The sequence below is a fragment of the Monodon monoceros genome, unplaced genomic scaffold (genome assembly GCF_005190385.1).
Source record: "Monodon monoceros isolate NGI ecotype Baffin Bay Population unplaced genomic scaffold, NGI_Narwhal_1 Super_Scaffold_2, whole genome shotgun sequence".
In the NCBI taxonomy this organism is placed as follows: Eukaryota; Metazoa; Chordata; class Mammalia; order Artiodactyla; family Monodontidae; genus Monodon; species Monodon monoceros.
Genome location: NW_021703776.1, coordinates 19171040 through 19195355, shown reverse-complemented (window position 1 = coordinate 19195355; position 24316 = coordinate 19171040). Strand labels below are relative to the sequence as shown.

The following is a 24316-nucleotide window of genomic DNA, read 5'->3' as shown; positions in this document are numbered from 1 at the left end:
GGGGAAGAAAATTAAGAGTAGTATCTAATTTCCAGGAGCAATCATTGTACACAGCAGCAGGAACTATATATTAATTGCCACTGCAATGACATCTGCTTGAAAGCTCCATAAATCATAGTACCATGCTGCTCAAATCCGTACACAAGGTGCGATGCAAAACAAATGGCAAATGGAACATTTATCTCCATCAGTGTACAATTATACACCAGGAGAGGTGTTTGCAGTAAACGTACACTGAAGGGACTGAATCTTCTTCCTAGTGAGCAAAGAAAAACTCCCTAAGACAGGTGACTAGCTGGATAACTTAGAAATAAATTATTTAAAAACTTCAATGTCTAAGGCTGGATTTACTGAGAAATTAGATTGATTTTCATATTTGTATTATGTTCATCTTTAGTTATTACACAAAGAAACATTAAATCACATCTTGAAAATGTAATTTTTTGCATACTGAAAGTTATTAAAAGTAATATCTATTTTTACTTTAAATAATCTGCATATGAAAATATGAGGTGGAATAACACGATTATCACCATTGATTATATAAACAGTAAAAAATTGGTAGGACTTTTTGTAATGTGAGAAAACATACTTTTTAAATGATGAGAAATCAATGTTCAAATACAGAAATATAAATTAAAAAACATTTCTTAAACTAAAAAGACATAGCTATAACAGGTTTATGATTTTTTTAAGTACTTTCCACAATCTGCTGAATATTTTTAACCAATGTGAGTTTATTAAAAGAAAAGTACTTATTAAAAACTTAATTATTTCAGTAATTTTCACTTTAATTTTCTAAATATTTATTTATTAAATAATATTTATGTTTACATATCAAATATAGAATAAAATAAACTATATTCAAACTGGCTCAACAATGAAAACATCATGCATTAATTTAATAATTTAATTTGCATTATGTTATTAGAAAATTATAATTTTCTTTTAATATTAATAATTTTAAAAGCAGTTACTGTTCTCTCTGATGAAAATAAATATAATATTAAAAATTAACAACTGAGAAGTAGAATTTTTCGTGCAACTTTAAAGGAAAATAAAGTGCATATGTGTGTGAGAACAGTAACTGAAGTGCCCAATATTTTCCCCAGCAGAGATGTGAAGACTGTGAGTCTGTAGTCAGACTCTTGGGTTAAAGTATGCACTTTGTCACCTCATGGTTGATAACTCTGCAGCTTCAGTGAAGGTATTTAACTTCTATGTGCCTTGGCATCTTCATCTGTGAAACTGGGATAATAATATCCTCATGGCAAAGTCAGAGACTTTTTTCTATTTTTCACTATTGTATCTTAGCACCTAGAATAGTGTCTGGCATATAAAAAGAGTAACTTCTTGCTGCATAGATGAAGTACATATTATCAGTATACCCTGACAGAGGTTCAAACACAGAGGCACAAGGAGGTTAAAGATTTTCTTTTAGGTTAAGCAGCTTTTAACTGACAATGCCAGGCTATGGACCTAGGGAACATGGCTCTAGAGTCTGCATCTTTTACCTCTACGTTATATCTTGGAGTGGGGTGGGAGTCTCTGCTTTACCACTCTATGCATATTACAGTGGCTTGTTAGAATGGCTATGGAGCCATTTGACCAGAATATTCCTAGATGAGAACCCAGGGACTTAGGTCAACTTTCTGTCTCAAACTTCCTTTTTTGGATAGGTACTAAGCTCATGGATTTCCTGTAATCAAATATAATAATCAAGACAAAAATAAAATATAATTAGACTTTACAATAATTTTAGAATAAGAAACCAAGCCCTATAATTAAGAAAAATCTAGAATAATTTGTCTCACCAAAAATATATAGTTTTATATTAATAAGAATGCCAATTAGTTCACAAGGCAGTCTAGTCAGTTAGAATTAAAAGATTAACTTAGATATATTTACAGACTTTAACTTTTATTAATATCAAGCAGATAGAGTTCTTTCACTTACTGAGTGAATTATAGGTAAGGAAATTATGAGAAATCAGCTAGGAATAACAGTAGTTAGCCAACTATCACATCTAATTTATGGATCACACTTCATTTTCGAACAACCATGGCAGAAAGGAACAATATGGAATTCACAGCAATTACAGACAGCAATTTATACTGAAGAAAACACAGCAAATGGCTAAAGGCATCAATAATTAACTGTCTCATGGAGAGTTTACATGGTTTGTACTATTTCTCATATAAAACATAATTTAGTGCCTAGAATATATCAAATTCTACTTCTGCCATGTCACCTTTTATTAATATTTATAAGAGAGAGGGGGAGGAGGGAAGAGTCTCTTGGACAGAGGCAATATATATAAAATGAAAGTGTTCTTGGTTCCACTACCACATTCTCCTTTTAAAAAAATCTCCCCTCTGATCTTAATCTTTCAAGCTGTGCACATACCTAATGCTGAAAAGCCACCTTGGTTCTGCTTAGAAGAAAAATGTTGCTGTCAAATGGCAGACAAGATTAAATGTACCTTTGCAATAGTACATTAAATGTATAATTTCTTTTCATATCAACCAAGATTAATTAAATTTCATGCTACAAATTGATTACTGAATTTTGAAGCTGTCCATCCTTGTTAGAAAAAATTGTGTTTTGGGCCAATTTAACTTAGGACAATGATATTTTCTTCATGCTTTCATCATTTTTATTATCACCTTGATTGTTGCTTAATTTTCTTTTAATGCTTATTATGGAGAACCTATGAAATGTTTCTTTAGGATTCATATGTCTCTACTGAGTGAGAAAGTTGAGTTTAGTCTTACATTTACCCGTATAGGGAAAAGACTCAACACATCTGGTGCATTCTCTTAAATTTTACAACATATAGTATTTACCACTCATAATAATTGTTAACTATTATCTCTGTTACATGCTACTTCATCTTCTAATGAAAATAAAAGTTCTCATCTATTTGCAAATACCTAAATGAAGGGATAGCTCTAGGCAGAATTTTAAAGTATATAAACTCTATCATCATTGCCCCTGTCCTTCTGCCATGGTGCCAATGCACACTTCAGTGCCCAAAGTCCTCACTCTTTTTTTTTTTTCTTTTGCGGTACGCGGGCCTCTCACTGTTGTGGCCTCTCCCATTGTGGAGCACAGGCTCCGGACGCGCAGGCTCAGCGGCCATGGCTCACAGGCCTAGCCGCTCCGCGGCACATGGGATCTTCCCGGATGGGGCACGAAGCCGTGTCCCCTGCATCGGCAGGCGGACTCTCAACCACTGCGCCACCAGGGAAGCCCTCCTCACTCTTTTTCATATCTTTCCATGATCAACATGTATGTACTCCCAGGAAGGTAAACTGTATTAGCTCTTTATATCGGAAAGTGAATGTAAGTCACAGTGATACCTCCTCTAGTTCTATTTTAACTTTCCCATCCTCCTCTTCTCCTGCTATTTTGAAGGAATTTCAGTGAGCAAGTCAATAACTGTTCTAGAAAAGGAGAGGACTCTCTGGACTCTTCCGAAATCGTATCACAAATGCTGATTACCACTCTCCCAAACTGAAGGATGGCCCTACTTCAAGTAAAACTTAAATCTCACAATTGTGACTATATATTATGAAATATATAAGCCAAAGAAAAATAGAAGTGGCCTGAAGAAAGGGCTTTAAATACAGCCTCCACTCCATCTTTGCCAGGGACTCTATACATGCTAGAAAAACTTCTTTATACCCATTACTTAATTATATTACATGCAAATTGGTTATCAGATTTTATGAGTTATTATCTCATATAATTTATTATAATATATTATCATACATTGCTAAAAATATTTATCAACAGCATTTATAATTTAGTACCATATTAAAATCATACCTAATAGTTTGCACTATAGTTGAATAAGGAAAGTAGTGTTAGTTATTTTTCTCTTTCCTAGGTATCAAAATATTTCCCTTAGATGCACATTTAAGAATATGAGAATAAATTTCTTCAAATTACCAGAAGTCAGTAGGGCAAATGAATTACAAGAATGCAGCTTTCTAGCTTTTCATTGCAAGAGGCATCAATCTTTGTCCTCACCATCTCTCAGTGCAAAAGCATCTGGACTCTTACACCACTTGAATGATGATTTCCCCAGGAAGGAGATATCACCCTTACCATTTTTTCCAAGTGTTTTCCAACATACCTGGGCTCATGATAGTTGAGATATGAATAATGCTCCAAGAGTTTCCAAGTTATCCCATTATCATAAGAATAATGCAATAAAACACCTTCACCAGGCTGGTCAGGGGCTTTGCATGTGCTCAGAACAGACTTGCTCCCCAGCCTCAACGTGAACTGGAGAAACCTAGACACGAATTGTCTATAATTAGTGTGCATAAACATTTTAAATCATAACATTCATTTTGGCTTTTAAAGAATTTTGAACAAATTTAAATAAACTACTCAAAAGCTGTAGGTTTCCACTCATCCCTCTTCTACAAAATGTAAGTAATTTCACTGTGAGATGTATGAATATATGTAGAAGATGAGGTCACTGCATGTGTTTTGTAGACAGATATAACTATACAAATATAACGGTATGTTTATACATATTTGTATACTACATACTTGTGTACATACAGTTAAAACGCCAATCATTCTTTTGCTGCATTATTTATTAAGCACTGGGGGAAGGAGAGATGTAGAGTAAATCTAATCAGCCTCTGCAAGCTGTCAAGTAAATAAAACTACATAAATAATTAACTAGCCCTTGGCTTAAGAACAGTTTTGATGCTAACAGTTCATATTTTAAAGAATCTAGTCAGTCATTAGTATCTTAACATCATCAGTGAGCCTTTTAATTTATTAAAAACCAGGGCAAATCAACTCTATATAAACTATAAGCTTCCTCTCATCCTGGTTGAAAATCAGAAGATATATATTAGTAAAAAAGAAAAAAGTGAAAATTAATAGATCTGAATTCAACTGTTATCTTGTTTCTGTATGTATTCCACCCTGCTTTAACTCACCTGGATTGTGAGCTGTCAAGGAAAGATGTAATTAGCTGACGCCTCCCATCTTTGTTGAAAACCAGGGCCTTACCACTGGCCAAGACACCACAGCCAAAGCTGACTTCAGCACCACGGATAGAGTAAAAGTTATGGTAAGAGGAGAGCCTGGAACTGCCAAAGCTTTCAGAAATAAACATTGGGAATGTCTGGGATGCCATCTCACAAGCTGGGCCAGAAAATCCAGGGTCACACCTGAAAAAGAAACCATGATATTAAATCTTAAACTGTTGGCCCTTTCAGGGATTCCTTTATCCACTTTGGGGATGAGGAAGTCCAGAGGCCAGGACTGGATTGAATGGTAATCAAAGCTCATTTGTCTTTGGAGAATACTGAATCTGAAGACTTGATATGGGAGAAGTAATTGTAAATATCCCAAAAGAATACAGCCTTTGCACAGTCCTGCTGTAAAAAAAATCTTATGATTAAAACAATAATTCAGCACTCACCTTCAACCAATGCCAGTAATTTATCTGCAAATGCATCTATGCTTGTGCACATTTCCAGTTTAAAATCTTTGTAAAAGGTATATTATATAATTTTATTCACAATGATGTTCATTAAATTTGTAAAAGAAACAACATAAATAAAATACTTCTATAAGATATCTAGAATAAATTTCCTTTATGAACAAATGTAAAAATACACATTCTGTTTTTGACAGTAATTACTGGAAATATTTGGAAAAGATTGGAAACTAGATTGGCATTATAAAGGGAATGTATACACCCTTGACCTAGATAGATGTCCTTAGCAGAACTGTGTTGTCTCTCAGTGGAATTCCACATTAGCGGTGCTTCAAGAAACACACGCACACACACACACACACACACACACACACACACACACACACACCAGCCTGCCTGCTGCCATGTAAGGATGTGCTGTATTTATGTTAGCTGACTAGAATATATATGGAGCTCCCTGAGTCTTCCGTCAGTGAGAAAACTCATCACAGATGACTTAATAATTGAATATCAGAAACTTTCTATATTTTAAGGAGTTTGCTCATCAGGAATTAGTTTCAAATTCTTTATTTTTACTGCACTATTTCTTTCTCACTATATTTACTATGTTTCCCATTATAAAATTAAATTGGTGTCTTTTTGGGTGGGTGGCAGGGTTCTCATCTAAGCATTCAAAACACTCTAAAATTTGAAGCAAGCCTTTTATTTTTACTTATTTATTTTTAATTTTTTATTGAAGTACAGTTGATTTATAATGTTGTGTTAGTTTCTGGTGTACAGCAAAGTGATTCAGTTATACATACATATATTCTTTTTCATTATGGTTTATTACAAGATATTGAATATATTTCTCTGTGTTATACAATAGGTCCTTGTTGTTTATCTATTATATATATAGTAGAGTGCATCTGCTAATTCCAAACTCCTAATTTATCCTTCTACCACCCCTTTTCCCCTTTGGTAACCATAAGTTTGTTTTCTATGTCTGTGAGTCTGTGAAATAAGCCTTTTATAAAGCAAGTGTACCAATGAAGTGATATTATGGCACAACTCATAAGGTTACTTCTTTAGCACCAGTGCAGAAACTGGGATCTATGCTGGCCTCACAGAGGGTCCATGGAGAGTGTGAATGTCCTGAAATCAAACGCCAAATTTTACGTGTATTGGATATTCTTTGGGGGGGGTTATAGTTATCATCATTTTATCAAAAAGGTTGCACCTTGGGCTTCCCTGGTGGCGCAGTGGTTGAGAGTCCGCCTGCCGATGCAGGGGACACGGGTTCGTGCCCCGGCCCGGGAAGATCACACATGCCGCGGAGCGGCTGGGCCCGTGAGCCATGGCCGCTGAGGCTGCGCGTCCGGAGCCTGTGCTCCGCAACGAGAGAGGCCACAACAGTGAGAGGCCCGCGTACCGCAAAGAAAAAAAGATATATATATATATATACCTATATGTGGAACAATTCTCATGGAAAACTAACCGGAAACCGGCAGAAGAACTCCTATACAGCCAAGGCTGCAAAGAAAGATGGCCATGTAACCAGGCAGGGTGGGAAAAAAAGGCATCAGTTTGGGACCTGTACCTCTGGGAGGGGTCTAAGAGGAAAGGAAGGACTGTATGGTTGGACCCTCGCCCTGGGAAGTGAGCCACAGACTGGGCGCCCCAGTCCTGGGGTCCTACATGGAGGAGCCAAGCCCCCTTGGCTGCTGGGAGAACAGCTGGGACAGACAGAAGGGCTGGAGAAGCCTAGACTCCACTCGCAAGGAACGCATGGGTGCTGGCTTGCCAACAGACAGGGCAGAGCGAGCTCTGGACCAGTGGCTGCTACCTCACTGTGCTCCCCAATCCAGGCTAGGTGAACAGTCCGGTCCTGCTCACTCTGCAACATGGCTTGGCATGGGATCTAGGGCAACCAGGACCTGGGAAAAGACTCCATCTAGGGACGCAGAAATGGCCTGGGGTGTGGTCTCGGTAGGGTAGTGGCCATTGCTGCTTCTTACTAAACAGTGCTTCTGAGGCAGCCCAGATCCCCGGTGACAACACAGCTCCTCCAGCCCCCACGGTCAACACACTGTGACCCCCATTCCCGGCTGAACAAATGCTCCAACCCTGCCCACATCACAGCTTGGCATTGGATCTAGAGCTGCCAGGTCCTGGGCGAAAACTTGATATAGGGGCACAGGAGCAGCCTGGGGTGCCTGGGGTTTGGGTGGGGCAGTGCAGCTTACTCTGGCAGCACCATGAAAGCAGCACAGACCCCTGATGGCAGTGCAGCTGCTGAAGCCCCTGCAGCTGGCTCCCAGCCAAGCAAATGCTCCAGCCCTGCCCACTCCATGCCACAGCTTGGTGCTCCATCTGGGGAAGACAGGTCCTGGGAGAAAACTCGATCTAGGGACAAAGAGGAGGCTTGGGGGCTTGGGGTGTGGTCCATGTGGGGCGGCGGCGGCCATTGTTGCGCTTACACACCCCAGAAGCAACCCAGACCTCTGATGGCGGCTCAGCCGCTTCAATTCCTGCAACCACAAGCACCGACCCCCAGTCCCAGCCGAGCAAACTCTCTGGCTCTGCTCACTCCATGCCACAACCTTGCACTAGACCTAGGAAATGACAACAGGCAAAGGATGCAAACTTGGGTTGCATCTGAGCAGAGCTGCAGATACCTACACAAGCAGCACATCAGACTTCTGTAAGTGCAGTAGCCTCACTTACTTCAGCACTCTCCTCCACTGGGGCAAAGGCCCCTGTGCCAGGAGAAGGCATAACGTACACTTTAAGGGAACAGAGCCAGCTGGAGCCCAACCCTCAGGTCTTCCCCTCCAGCAACTGTGGAGCAGACCCCACCCCTGACATGGCTCTAACACTCATGGAGCAGAGAGGAAGTCCCACCTCACACCTTGCGCAGGCTCTAGCTCCTCCAGCATCAACCACACCCCCTATCAAGGTGATAGTGGCCAGCAGACCCTGAGGAAAGATGTGGCTGGCATCCACGTCAAATCCAGTCCTCACACCAAAGACACTGGGCACATGCAGTCTACATGGGGATGCTCTCACATAAAAACACCCCCTTAGGCTTCCCTGGTGGCACAGTGGTTAAGAATCCACCTGCCAATGCAGGGTACACAGGTTCGGGTCCTGGTCCAGGATGATACCACATGTTGTGGAGCAACTAAGCCCGTGTGCCACGACTACTGAGCCCGCGTGCCACAACTACTGAAACCTGCACACCTAGAGCCTATGCTCCACAAGAAGAGAAGCCACCGCAATGAGAAGCCCGCGCACTGCAACGAAGAGTGGCCACCCCACTCACCGCAACTAGAGAGAGAAAACCCCTGAAAAAAATAATGGAACAGAGATAATTAGTCTACCAGACATGGATTCAAAAATTTGGTAATAGGGACTTCCTTGGCTGCCCAGTAGTTAAGACTCTGCCCTTCCAATGCAGAGGGCGTGGATTCAATCCCTGGTCAGGGAACTAAGACCCAACGTGCCACGTGGCATGGCCAAAAAAAATTTATAAAAAACAAGAAAATTCTTAAAAGTCAAATCACAACTCTCACATTGTGCATTTAAAAAAAAAAGTTGGTAATATAAATGCTAACTGAATTAAGAAAGACTATCAATATAAACTCAGATCATCTTAACAAGGAACTAGGACCCAATCAAAAACAGATAATTCAATTTCTGAGATAAAAAACACTCTAGAAGCAATGAATAGCCAACTAAATAATACAGAAGAATGCATAAATGATCTGGAAGACAGAATAATGGAAATTAATCAGAACAGCAGACAGAAAAACAAATGAAAAAAATGAAAGCAACATATGAGATCTATGGGATAATATAAAACATGCCAACATATGCATAATGGGTTCCAGAAGGAGAAGAGAGAGAAGGGGATCAAAATGTACTTGAAGAAATTATGGCTGAAAACTTCCCCACCCTAAAGAAGGAAACACATTCAGGTGCAGGAAGCACAGAGGGTCCCAAACAAGATGAACCCAAAGAGACCCACACTAAGACATATAATAAAAATGGCAAAAGTTGAAGATAGAGAATTCTAAAGACAGCAAGAGAAAAACAGTCATACACAAGGGAAACCCTATAAGGCTACCGGTTGATTTCTCTGCAGAAACTTTTCAGGCCATAAGGCAGTGGCATGGTATATTCAAAGTCCTGAAAGGGAGAATCTGCAACCTAGGATACTCTACCCAGCCAGATTATCATTTTAAACAGAAGGAGAGACAAAGAACTTCTCAGAGAAGCAAAAACTAAAAGAATTCAGCAATACTAAACCTACCCTAAAATAAATGTTGAAGGGTCTCTTCTAAATGGAAAAAGAAGCAAGAACCTATAGGAAAGGGAAAATCCCAATAGGAAAGGAAAATATATAGTGAGGACTGAAGATCACTTAAATAAGCCAGTATGTAGATTAAAAAACAGAAAAATTATAAAAGCAACCATAACTACAATAAACAGTATAGGGATAAGCATGAAGATGTAAAAAATGACAGCCAAAACACAAAATGTGGGTGAGGAGAGTAAAAAATGTAGGTTTTTTAGAATGTATTTGAACTTAAATTATCAGTTTTATCAGTTTAAAGCAAGTAGATATAATTATGGGTCAACATATATGAACCCACAAATAAAACATATAAAAGAGATACACAAAAATCAAAAAGAAAGAAATTCAAGCATACTACAAAAGAAAATCATCAAGCTACAATAGGAAAAAGAAAAAGAAATGAACAAAGAAGAACTATAAAAACAACTGGAAAACAAGAAATAAAATGGCAATAAGTACATACCTATCAATAATTTTGGAGAGGATGTGGAGAAAAGGGAATTCTTGTACACTTTTGGTGGGAATGTAAATTGGTGCAGCTACTTGGAAAAGAGTATGGAGGTTCCTTAAAAAACTAAAAACAGAACTACCATATGATCCAACAATTCCACTCCTGGGTATATATCCGGAAAAAACAAAAACTCTAATTCGAAAAGATACGTGCGGGCTTCCCTGGTGGCGCAGTGGTTGAGAGTCTGCCTGCCGATGCAGGGGACACGGGTTCGTGCCCCGGTCCAGGAAGATCCCACATGCCGCGGAGCGGCTGGGCCCGTGAGCCATGGCCGCTGAGCCTGCGTGTCCGGAGCCTGTGCTCCGCAACGGGAGAGGCCACAACAGTGAGAGGCCTGCCTACCGCAAAAAAACAAAACAAAACAAAACAAAACAGAAAAGATACGTGCACCCCAATGTTCATAGCAGTACTATTTATAATAGCCAAGATACAGAAGCAACCCAAGTGCCCATTACAGATGATTTACATTAGAGGATGTGGTACATAAAATATATAAAATGGAATATTACTCAGCCATAAAGAAGGATGAAATGCTGCCATCTGCAGCAATGTGGATGGACCTAGAGAATATTATGCTTTTTGAAATAAGTCAGAAAGAGAAAAACAAATACTATATGATATCACTTATGTGTGGAATCTAAAAAATAATACAAATTAATGTATATAGCAAAACAGAAACAGATTCACAGACACAGAAAACAAGCTTGTGGTTATGGAAGGGGAGAGGGAGAGGAGAGAGACAAATTAGGGGGAGGGGATTAACAGATACAAACTACTATATATAAAATAGATAAAACAAAGATTTACTGTATAGCACAGGGAACTATATAACCTATAAAGAAATATAACCTGCAAAAATACTAAATCACTATGATGTACACCTGAAACTAACACAATATTGTAAAGCAAGTATACTTCAATTAAATAACAAAGTTAACCCGACACTCTAATCTCAGTGGTGACCAATGTCTTGGCTCATATATATAATTTCTAAATGATCAGGTTCAAAGCACTTTTATGATTTTTTAATGATTTTTTAATGATTTTTTAAATGAGTTTTCCATTAATTAATTATTTAACTGGCTAATTAATGACTCTTTTTTGTTTGGAGGACAAGAAGAGAGACTAGATGATCCATTGTTGAAAACTTACCTGTATAAAAAAGACTGTGGTTTCAGTAATTCTCAGGATATCTTATAATTAGATATTATAGGTGAATGACATAATGACCATCTATTCTTGCTATAAATAAATATAATGCAATGCTCTGATGGTGACCGGATATTCAACTGTTTATGTGTAATTTCATACTTCATATTCAATATCATTATTATATAAAATTCTTTATAGATCATTTTGAAGACTCAAAAGATTTTGAAAAGTAAGCAAGATTTGAAGTTACATTTAGAGATGATGAATTTTCTTATCAAATCTGTTAATTTGGCCCACTCCAGTTTCCTTGAACATTGGGTCTATGGGTCATTATTGATTTTTATAATTCATTTACAAAGCATGCCAGGAATTAAAATATGACTCATGAACACTAGAACAAGTTTATGGGGAAATATCATATTGAAGAAACTAAAGATGGAAAAGGCAGCCATCAAACTATGAAGAATTCAAATTTGTTCACGAATTTACATGAAGTATGCTACATCTGTTCACAATTTAGCCTAACAGAAAATTTATTTATTAAGCAACTTCCACTTACAAAATACGTTTAATATTCTATTACACTTAAATTCCATTTGGAGTATGCTACTTTTAGTCTTGCAAAGACCTTAAAAGCCTAAAACGGAAATTAAAACAAACTAATATGACCCATGGTTTCCGTATATAAAGCACATATCAAAAAAGAGAAGTATAGATATTACTCAGAACTGCTTACTTGCAACCATGTCGAGTGCACTGTCCTCTGCCAGAACAGAATCTGAGACACGATGGACCAACATAAACTGCAGGGCAAAAGAGAGCATGTGAAAGATGGCAAAATCACTGGAAAGACGACCAAGAACACCATCAGCATGTGAAACAATTTTGTGAAGCAATACCCATGAAATCTCGTTCCTTGTATGTATGTTGTGCACAGGAATCCAGATGACATATAGAGTGCTGCGTGACAAGGTAAGTGCTTAGTTACAAATCTGCCAGAACTCTTTTAACTTAAATAATCCTTTCAAGATTTTAATCTTTCATAGCAGAGGAAGTAGGGCCACATGATTTGGGTTCCTTAATGGAGTCTCTTCAGCTAACATGATTTCAGGCAGAATATTAGTGCTTCTGTTTTGAACTCTCCACAAAGTTTATATTCTTCAGGTGGAAATAAAGAATTTAGAAAGGCTCAATTTGATATATCAAAAAATAAATAGATTATAATTTAATTTAAGAAACTGTAATGTCATTTTCATCTGAGGAAAATCTATACCACCGCAGATGATTGTTGTATGTATTTCTAAACATTAATTCATCCTTCCTGAAGTGGGGAGTTAAAATCTGTGGTTGAGCATAAAGTCTTCTCTACAATGCAGACCTTTTTTTAAATGGTGGGCTTGACTGATAATGATCTTACAAACCTAAATTCTAACCTTGGGAATGCTGAGAAAAGGGCCCCTGACTGTCGAATGGTAGGTTCTGAGATACTCAGACTCAAATACATTTAAAGATATTAAACTTTTGATAATCAGTACAATCAGTAACATACCAAATAGTGTGAAAGTGGGACAAACCAATGAGGAATTAGAGACGCAATGGTTACTGAGACCTCCCGTATTCAATTTCAGGCATAAACAAACTTACTATTCATTATCATTTTCTCCTCTGTCTTGTAATCACATCAAAAGAGTTAAGCAATTTTATTTTTAAAAAAAATTTTCCTGTGGTCTATGCTTCTACAAGCATTTAATCCCTGGAAGTCAGTTAACAGGTGCAGCTGTTAGGGAAATGAGAGCTAATGAGATGCAAAGCAGGCCAGTGGAAAAACTCTTTCTCAAGGAAACTGTTGGTTTAGGAAGAGATTAGATAGCAGGCTCAGTTGTTCAAAAGGTATTGGTTTTAGGTGTCAAAAAACCCTGGATTCAAATTTTGGCTTCACATGGGAAACTGTGGATAAGTGATTTATCCTGTCTAAGCCTATGTGTCCCTATCCTTTAAAGTGGGATAATATTCCTTGAGGAAAGAATAAACTAAATGTTTCATGCCTGGAACCTGGCACCATATGGTTATGATCATCATCTCATACTAGAGTCAAGTATCCTTCACCACCTTCCTGCCCCACCTGCTTTGATGGCTCCACTGGACACCGAGTGCTGAGGAATCAGAAAGGGGCTTCATCCTTCTTTAACATGGAAGAGTGTATGGATTGTTTTCCCAGCCCTCTTGATTTTATGGCTGTTGTAGGATTTGCTCTAAGTCCTGTAAGCGGTTCATTGCATTCTGCGGGGCTGCCCTATAGTGTACCAATGTCATACATCACAAAGTCCCCATCATTAAAAAAACTCAACAGTAGAATAAGACTTTCCAAGTCAATGAAAAAATTGGAAATAAGAATTTTGTTGTCATCTTCCCCTGCTAATGGTGAAGTCATTAGGATTTGCAGTATGAGTAAATTTACAGGCTCTGTTTTTCTAAGAGTGTGGAAAAGATAGTTTTCTTCACTATTATCACTGATGCAATCCAGTTTTAAAAATTAAAAAGTGGTAATAAACATATTGGGCTCTAGGATCTTCCATTTTGCTAAGAATTTCAGGATAATTTCCAATATTGATCTGTTTTTTTCTGTTTGTTTTCTTTGATATAATTCTGAAATTCCATAGTGAAATGGAGGAGACTTCAAGGGTTCTTTGGCAAGTTGACACACATTTCCCTTGGGAGGGAGTGACAGTGTGTCCTCCTCTTGCCTTTGAAAGAAACCAGAGAGCAGGTTCTGCTTCCGTGAAAGCCTCATGTATAGAATAATGTCAGAATTTAAGAGATTCTGCCTCTAGTTCTGCATTCGACCCACACTCCTAACCATACCTATTCCATGTATTTTTATCTTTTCTCATTCTACTCAAAGCTTGATCTTGGGAACTCAGGACTTTCTGACTTAGAATCATGTTGTATTAGCCTTCTTTAGGAGATTTAGATATTCTTTTCACAGGCTTATGTGACTTCATTTGTGCTCTTAGTTTCCTTATATGCTTTATTTCATTACTGACTTTCCAATTTCTTTTATGATTATTTAAAGTAATCTAAGTTCATTATAGGACCACTGAAAAGTATGACAGCAGGAAAATGTCATGCATATCCCATAAACCAGAGGCACATACTCATTCCCTAGAGCTAATTAACAGGTGTATTAATTCAAATACTATGCAAAATAGTCTACCAATGGAGAAATTCCATCTTAACAAATTCATCCTTAGACATTTTTGCAAATACACTATGTTTGCTTCCATATGTTTATATCCATACAGCTCATAAGGTCTTTGAAGTCTGGGTCTTTTATTGGTCTTCTTTGAATACAGATTGTTTAAAAAATTTACATTGGCTCATCACCAAATTATCTTGCCTGAAGTTACTCCTGAGTTTCAAGAATGTAAAACTTCTTGAATTATGTATCAATTTTTAAATTTTCAAAAATAACAAAAATATTATGAAGAGATGGAAAATCAGCATGAAACAACAGTGTAGGCTTTTCCTGCTTTATAAAATGGACACAAGTCAGTGGCTATACTACTAAATTTGCTTAAGTATTGATATTTTGTCCTTCCTTCCTTCCCTCTACTTCATTGTAGTATAACTCTTCAGTCAGATTTATATACTCTCTGAAAATAGGGAATCTATGAATCTGCCTGTAATGAGAATTATTAAAAGAGTTGGCTATTAATAAAAAATATAAGAAATTTACGGTCATGCACTCCAATAGATTAAATATTATCTTTTCTCAGTGCACTTGTCATAAGTGATATTGGCTTTAATGTAATGCAACAACATTGTTTATCAACAATTCACTTAAAAATTAAAGATAACATAGGATATTGTATTTCTGAATTTTCCTTTTATACTGTTTTCTGAAAAAGAGGTAAAAGTTTCACTTCAGAAGTTTCATTTTAGAGATGATGTTTCCTGATGTGTGGTGTCTGCATCTACAGGAGAAGCATTCCAGATGTTGTGGTAGCTACTAAGAGAAGAATGGGTCTTATTTTAATACATGCAGGATGGTATGTATGTTAATTTTGTAGAAAACATTCAGGGAAAATGTTAGGATATCCCTTGTCATCAACTGCAAGTCTGAGTCTCACGACTTTATGCATTTTAAAATAATGTATGTTGAAACATACAGTCTAATATTGCTGACTCCACTGTCTTTTTTTCTGATTGTGCATCCCTGGGCTTCTAACGGAATGCAAAGGAGAAAGGGAAGAAAGGGCATTTAATGAATCGCGAGACCATGACTGAGAAGGGTGATTAAGTCTGTGCTGATGAACAAAAGCACAGGAAGACGCTACATCAATGACATATGATTATGACAGACATAAACTAACCATTATCAATTGCCCACATGTTCCCAAGGATTGGTCCCGTTTGTCTCCAGCAAATTCTGGTATCCCGGGTTAGTGCTGCGTTAGGAAGGGGAATCGTTATTCGGTTCCACCTGCAAGAAATTTAGCACAAAAGAGCTTCTTAGCACAAAACAGCTTCACATCCATGTTCACATCTTTTGAATCTATTTTACATGCTTTTGAAGTTCTAGTCTCTGTATGCTTAAGATAGCACTTAAGTTTGGTAATGGACTCTTTAAATTCACCTGTGGAGTTTGTTGATCTATTTATCTAGTGCTTATCCTGTAAAGTGGCAAGTATTTTACATAGTAATCTTTAATTCTCTTAATAGTCCTTAAGGGGGTCAATCATTGTCCTTAATTTACGTGGAAAGTTAGAGTAAATAGCATTACACAAGTATCAATAGCCGGCAGAACCAGGATTTGAGCCCAGGTTCAATTCCAAAGCTTGACTTTCTTCCACTTGTCTATCTTTTCTTAAGTAAGCATTTTGGCAATAAGCCTTATGGCAGTAACTATAGGGTCATCGTATAGAACTTAAATTTATGTAATCCAAAATATAAAAGCCAAATACCTAAAGAATGAATGACTCTACAAATTGTCATCTTGCATCAGATTTACCAAAGTTACTGTCTGTTTTAAAAATGAGATCACTACTAAATCAGATGAAAAAGAGAAGGCAGCTTCCTTACCTGTTATGCCAAAAACACTAATCTCAGGCTTACTCATCGACTTTGAGTCTGCAACATGGATTCAGATCTCTTGCTATGTTAGAATGCACTCACCCACTGTAGTTTTCCGAGGAGTAGATCGTGCTGTGGGGAAGGTGTGGCCCAGCACAGATCTCAGGCAAACATTCAGTGTGGAGCAGGGACCAGGAACGCCCATGGTTGGTAGAAAACTCTAAGCTGACACTGATAACACCAGACCAAGCACAACAAAAAAGGGGCAAAGATAACAAATGTAATGAAATGACTCATCTCTGGCGAGGTACATTAAACATCTGTAGAACTACTGTACAAATTAAGATGCTGTTTACAAAGTGATTGTTTTCTGCTCTACTGAAGTCTGACCAGCTTTCAAAAGGCAAGCAGTTAAATTACTGCTATAGAAACAAAATATGTTTTAAAGACAGCGAATGGGAACTTGAGTTTGTGCTCCTGAATCTGATAGATGGCAAGGCAATTACCATGTCTCACACTGCCGCTTCATCCTGTGAATGTCAGACTGACAAAATCCTTAGAAAGGACAAGGGCAACACTTCAGCAAGTGAAACCGAGAAGTCATAGCTCTTGAAGTGCTAATTGATTTCTGTGCCTGTTATTACGGGGTCACTAACCAACTGGGGTCAAGCTTTTCTTTGGTTGTTTTTTCTGCTCTCTCAGCAATCTGTCGGAATGGATGGCTGCCACAGCTCCTCCAAACACCTCTGATACCTAAGACCAAGCTCTTAGCATAAAGCGATTTCTAATCAAAATCTATCTAATCATACTCTACATATTAATTGAAGAACTTTTTTCTTCCTTTGAGGAAAAGTGTGTATTTTGTTAATGGATATTTTATTAAAAATTCAGCTGAAAACCTACTGAGAAGTTGCTCTGATTTAATAGCCAAGTCCACATGTTCATTGTTAATTTGTCCACAGGCGCACAGAATGCGGCTTCCTACCTGTTCCCAGGTTGCTGTGTTCCACATCCCAGATTAATGGAAAACTGTATCATGTGAGACATTGTAGAAGGGAGAACAGGTAAGACGTGGAAAAAATCTATGGCCCAGACATTCCTATTATGTCCTTGATGGTTCTTTTGTCTGAGACAAAATATGGTAGCAGGAGTCTGAAGTTCAGGATTGATGACTACAGAAACCAAAGATGGAACCTTCAAAACAAAGGAAACCAAAATCACTCACAACCTTCCCTACGGGAGTCTGTGAATTCTCCTAAATTCAATCTTGCAATTACTATGTACATAACTGCCATTGATTAAGCACCAAGCAATATTCTGTATGTTCCATTTGTTATGTCATGTAGAAGATGCTGTCCTCATGGGGCACTCATTTTAGTCACTCAGAATTCCTCCTTTGCAGACACCTGGAACTCCCTGTGTGTGACTGATCAGGCCCTCTCTACCTGAAGATAAACTGGTGTAAGGTCTTTAAAAGTTACCAAAGCATATGTATCCATTTTATGTACCTTAGCACAAGATAAAAGCAACTTGACATTTCATCATCAGTCTTCTTTTAAAGTGTATTGTATAATATGAATTCTTTGCCAAACTAGGTATTCTGAAAATAGGACTCTAAGTGGAAACAGCCAGAGCAAAGAGTTAATCCACAATAACTGACGTATTGATTTGGTCTGAGGCATGCAGCTGACCAGAGCGGGTGTAACCCTACCTAGTCACAGCTGGAAGAGTGGTCCATTATGAAATCCCAAATGGTATAACTTGGGTGACCGTAGCATGTGGAGTGTACTGGATACTTTCTTTGGTTGTTCCCTATTCTAGCCTTGATGTTTATCTCCTGTCTTCCTAACTGAAGCTATGAGATGCTAGAGGCTGGCTGTGTTCAAGCTTTTTAAAGTCCCGAAGGTGCCATCAACGTGGAGGGAAGGCTAACTAGTAATGAATGTGTGAGTGTACTCTCAGCACAAATACATCCACTATTAGAAAAGGATAATTTTATACCTTGTGATAAGCATCACATAATTTTGAAGATGTTTGCAAATAACTAGAGCCAACATCTGTCCTAAATCCAAAGGGCAAATCTCTGGCTCCAAAGACTCAATCTCTGGCTCAAATTATCAAAGAAAAAAGCAAAGGTAATAACAATCTGTACTTTTACAATGTCTTCTGCCTAGGAAACCTCAAATGCTAAATTAATAGTCACTATGCCTGATGCCAAGTCTGTGAAGCTGCATAGTTAGAGCCACTTTTAGGGCTTTCTTAGGGACAAGAATAATTGTCAGAGTATTGGGCTCCTCCTTATTGTCTCTAATGGGCTGTAATTCACTCTTCCTGATAAAACCTCACTTTTTGCTTATATCAGGAAAAAAAAGTGAACGCTAAAATAATGTCCATGTCACTGTTTTAAAGAAATGTGGCAACTTCCTTGGCTGCCAGAAGAGAGATTTATCCTCTAGCACGTCATCTAGCATGGTCTTCATGGTTTTGACCTGGACTGGGGTGGGGCCATCTGACACAGATTGGCATGGGTACCTTATATGAGGAATAGGAAAGGGTATCCAGTGTAATGTGCTCTTTTCTTCCTTCAGTCTTTGCATACAGGATGATATCATTTTCATGAGACTCTCCAGGGTCACAAATCCCTCCTGCACAAAAAATTTTAAGTGTTAGAACCAACTTGCATCCATTAACATGTAAAACGTAGTGTTAAATTTCAGGATAAAAAATAATTATGAAACCCAGATGTCACTTAAGAATGACCCTAAACAAAGGTAACCAGACCCAAAGGAAAAATTTATGAAGATAGTTCAGATAGGCCATGCTAAAGATCAAAGACTTGACATTTGTGAAGGCCAAACTATTTACTTAATGAGATTACTCAAATAATAGTCTGCAACAAACTGTGACTACCTGTCCATATCTTAACTCTCATTAAAGAAGTGTGCTCCGCTTTTTAATAAACCATTACTTCCTTATATTTGAGGTCTTTATGGCCAAAGTTCAGAACCTATTGATTATGGTTCTAAAAAAATTGTGGTGACTCACTGAATCAAGGATTTCTGAAGCAGTGTGTTACTTAAACTGTTGTATGTAGTACCTTTAATATTTTAGCACATATTAGGTATTTGCATTTTTTTTTTTTTTTAGTACTTAGGAAAAAGATTTTTTTTTAACATCTTTATTAGGGTATTTGTATTTTAGATGCTGTTCATTTTACATTTTTACTTTTGGTACTTCATTTGATTCTTGGAAGCTATATAGAGTAGTTTACTCCCTATCACACTACTTTATAGTCATATGAAATGATATAAAGTTAGAACTGAGAGGTAGTTAAGATCATCCTGATGATGCAACTGAATAACAGAGCAAGTACCTGAAACTGAAGATAATTTAACCAGTTGGTGGAAGAGCCAGGAGTTGATGTTATGTCTCAGCCTTTGACCCTCTATTCTACCGCATTCGGCCAATAATCCTTATTACTGCTGGCTTCTATCAATTGTCAGCTTAACCTGGATTTTAAAGGATTACATGTCTAACCAGAAACCTCTCCCCACTCACCATTATCCTTCATAACAGCACCAAACATAATAGCAGGAGTGGTGATATGTACATGGATTTCCTGGCAAATATTCTACCCCTAAGGTCCAAAATTTATAACATTAACTTTTTATTATTATCTTTTAAAAAAACCCTCTTCCAGTTCTTAAATCAACCACCATTAATGTTAATTTTTATCTACAGGCAATTTTTGTTGCTAATACTCTATGGTGACAAAAAAGCAACCTCAAAAACTCTAGAATAAAGTTACCCTTTAAGAGTTAATCTAATAAAATCAATAAATAATGCCTGAGGGCTTCCCTGGTGGCGCAGTGGTCGAGGGTCCACCTGCCGATGCAGTGGACATGGGTTCGTGCCCCGGTCTGGGAAGATCCCACATGCCGCAGAGCGGTTGGGCCCGTGAGCCATGGCCGCTGAGCCTGCGCGTCCAGAGCCTGTGCTCCGCAACAGGAGAGGCCACAACAGTGAGAGGGCCGCATACCGCAAAAAAAAAAAAAAAAAAAAGCCTGAGACTCACCATCTGTATAAAAAAATAAAGTGTCAATTATTGCAAGTGTCTGGCTTAAACTCGATCTGGGTAACTGGGATCTGATCCTGGGGAGAAATTGCTGAAATGTGATGTTAGGTAAGAAAGCTAGAACCTGACCAGTACAAGAAAGACCATGATAACAGAAGTAACTTGGATGGTGGTATTTGTGAAATCTGGCATGTTACATCTGTCAGACATATGTAACTTGGCATATAATAAATATTTACTGAGTTAAGTAATCTGAATTGAGAATAGAGAAGCCAGATATAGGGATAATGTAGACCTCATCCTAAAAGATGTTTATTGTTCAATGGCAGCAACCTGTCGAGAAAAATCTCATGATTTTGACAACTGATATCATATTTTTAGCATTTCATTACATACTTTAAGATTATAGTAAATATAGCAAGTAAAGCCATTCAAAATGACAGTCTGGTAGGGGGGGAGAGGTGGGGGAAAGACCTCCATGAAAATTAAATTCTCTTTTTTAAAATGTAACTTTTAAGAATTGACTATTGAGCCCATATTAAAGACTTACCAAAAAAAGAACAAAAAAAGGTGAAAGGTCACAGGCAGTGTGGGTTTAAAGCACCACATCCAGAGACATAGGAACTGAAACAACAATTCTCTCTAATTTCATTAAAATTTGTTCCCTGTAAATCCTCTCTGCTCTCTCAAGAACAGTTCGTGAACTGCACCTGAGTTTCAGAGAGAACAGAAACCCACATGGGAGGCTCATCCAGCCTAGAATGACAGAAGAAGAAAGTCCAAAAGGAGCCAAGACTTTAAAATGATGACAGACTTTATCTGAAAGATCCCTCTTGGGGCAATTTATCAGTTCTGTGAAGTTTCAGTGACAGCAGCTCCTACAGAAAGACACGGATTCTTCTTCAGCTTCATTCACTTTGATGTACTGTGGAAAGGTATGACTCAAAGGGCGTTTTGTACAGCAGTTAAGGTACAGAAAATTTCAATAGAAACTAGATGGACAGTTAGTTTTAAAGTATTTTAAATCCTGTTTTAAGTAGATTTAAGACACTCATTTATATTAAGAAAGTGATTTTTTTTTTTTATTGACTATGTGCGGGACATTGGGCCTAAAGGGGAGATAAGCCCTGACCTCAAAAAGTTTGTAATTTAGCAAGTAACTAATACACATGTCTAATATACATGAAAGAATGATGATTAGCAGTAAACTGTGTTGTGCTGCCATAACTGCAGTCAAAATTCAGAGAAAAGAGATACAAGTGTAGGCTAAAAGGGCTGGGTATATAGGAGATGCTAAGTAAATATCTGTTGAAGGAATAATAAAGAAAACAAACCAAAAAACCCAAATGAATGATGTATATTATGTTATTTTTGTCATGTTCACTGCATTCTGGCTCTAAGAACAGTGCTGGATACTAGTCCTCAAATAATTTGTGTTGTATAAATGAAAATGTGTGAATGAAGGAAACAGAACTTGAACCAAACTTTGAAAGTTGAGCAAATTTTCCAGAAATGGTAGTCACAGCAGACTGATATGAACCAAAGGATGAAACCAGGAAGGACACGTAGGCAGTGTCTAAGAAGAAAGGAGTGTGATCTGATCTAGATTAACAATCAGTCACTGATTTTCCTAAGGCACCATACTTAGTGAGGGGTTACTTATAAACTGTCTATCATATCTTAAATCTCTTCCCATATTGTTTTCTTTTCTATCAGCTACCAAAGTTTTGAAGTCTCTTCTGTAGAATCCAGTCTTATCCTACCTTATCCTACTGTCATCCTGTCCTAGCCTAGCCTACCATATCCTATTCTAAAAACACCTTTGCTGATTCTGCTTTCTCCTCAAGGTCAGACCCCATTTCTTTCCTTGTGTTTACTGGTGAACTTCCTGAAAGAGCAGTTCTCAGTCAGTGCCACGTCTCCATTTCTTTTAACTCTATGCTCTTTGGCTTCCCAGGCACCACACCATGGGGAGTCACAGGTGGGCTCTTAGCCCTGTCCTGGTTGACCTCTGACCTCTGTCTCTGTGGCCTTCCTACACTGCTGATCACCTCCCTGTCATCCCATCCCTGAACCACTCTCTTCCTTTCCCTCTTTAGCATAGAACCACGCCCTCCTCCTGCATTTCCTTATGCCCTTTCTCAGCATCCTTTGTCTACTCCTTTTCCTTCTACCTATACTTAGGTGAGGGTTCTCCTTAAGGAGTTTTCATGTCCTTTGCTTACTCTGTCTCCTGCTTGGGAGAACACAGCAACTTTAGTGGCTCCAGTTATCACCTGTATACTGACAACTTTCAAATCCGATTCAGCCCCTGAGTAGAATTTCTGCCTTCATATGGCCTTTCAGAACCCTCAACCTCAACAAATCTAATATCAAAATCCTCTACTGCACACTTGATCTTTATTGTGATCATACTTATTTTTGACATTTCCTATTTTGGGAAATGGCACCATTCTTCCAAACATCCAGGAGAGAAATGTGTCCTCTCAAGACTGTTCTCATAGTCCCTAGTCAGTTGGGTGTGAACTTCAGTTGGTTCCTTCTCCAGTTATTCTATCTCTGTCCCCTCCTGCACATTATTGCCACCATCATTGCCATACTTCCTTTGTTGCTTAGACCAGTGCAATAGCTTCCCTAATTTAGGGTTGCCAGCTAAAATACATTGCATGACCAATACTTATACAGAAAATTATTCGCTGTTTATCTGAAATTTAAATTTAAATAAGTCTCCCCCACCACTCACTAAATCTGTCAACCCTATCCTACCTGGTCTTCTATCCTCTAATTTCTGATTATTTCAGTCTTTCCTTCACACTATGCCAGAATTATCTTTCTAAAAGAAAGATGAGAATATATTATAGAACTGACAGAAATCATCTGATGGCTCCATGTTGCCTAGAGTAGGAGAATCCAAATTCCTCAGTATGATGTTAAAGAAAGTCACTCACTACTCTGGCTTCAGTTCACTTTTCTAGTTCCAGTTTATGTCTTTCCTTTCAACTATACTGGGAAAATCACCCAGCCCCAAACATGTCATATACCTTTATACTTGTGATTTTTCTCAAAATGCTGGCTTAGCTTGAACCTTCAAGTCTAGTTCAAATACCATCTCCTTTGTGAAACTCTACCCTAATCCCTCCACTACAATACCCAGAGCTTCCTCTGCACTTCCATAACATTTTCATTCCATTACAGTCAAACTGCAATCTCTTTTATAGTTAAGTGTTACTTGTGGGCAAGGGCTCTTAAGTAATTTTTATACATAAAAAACCAAAGATATATTGAGTCTTAAGTATTTATTAGACACCATTTTGAAGGCTTTGCATGTATTAACTCATTGATCAGTAACTCTGTGATTTAGGTATCATTATTTTCCCCAGTTGTAGTATCTATATATGCTAGCTCAGTGCTCTACATTCAATAGGAACTCATTAATTTTTTTAATCGAATGGAGATGCTTTTATTTGGGATAAGGTACTTTGGGTCTATTCAAGTGAATGTTTTCCTCAGAGTCAATATAATTTTAATTGATTCATTAATAATCTGCTTTGTTCTAGAAAGAATTAAAGATGACTTAATCTCTTATATAGAGATGACAATCTCTTACATAAAGGCATCGAATGGTTTGATTTACCGTAATTTACTACTAAAAAATGAAGAATTCAAATATATTTTGTGAAAAATGAAAAAAAG

At 37.8% G+C, this 24316-nt stretch overlaps 1 protein-coding gene across 2 annotated transcripts in view; it reads right to left on the bottom strand.

The window, feature by feature from the left end:
• Nucleotides 1-24316, bottom strand: part of RELN (reelin) — a 519854-nt gene that overhangs the window by 158525 nt on the left and 337013 nt on the right. For both annotated transcript variants that reach the window (XM_029233992.1, XM_029233993.1), the window contains exons 13-19: nt 19081-19193; nt 17534-17742; nt 16651-16779; nt 15849-15958; nt 12212-12278; nt 4968-5201; nt 4142-4303 (exon numbers count right to left, since the gene is read on the bottom strand). In XM_029233992.1, coding sequence (XP_029089825.1) covers nt 4142-4303; nt 4968-5201; nt 12212-12278; nt 15849-15958; nt 16651-16779; nt 17534-17742; nt 19081-19193 — 1024 coding nt within the window. The remainder of the gene's footprint in view (nt 1-4141; nt 4304-4967; nt 5202-12211; nt 12279-15848; nt 15959-16650; nt 16780-17533; nt 17743-19080; nt 19194-24316) is intronic.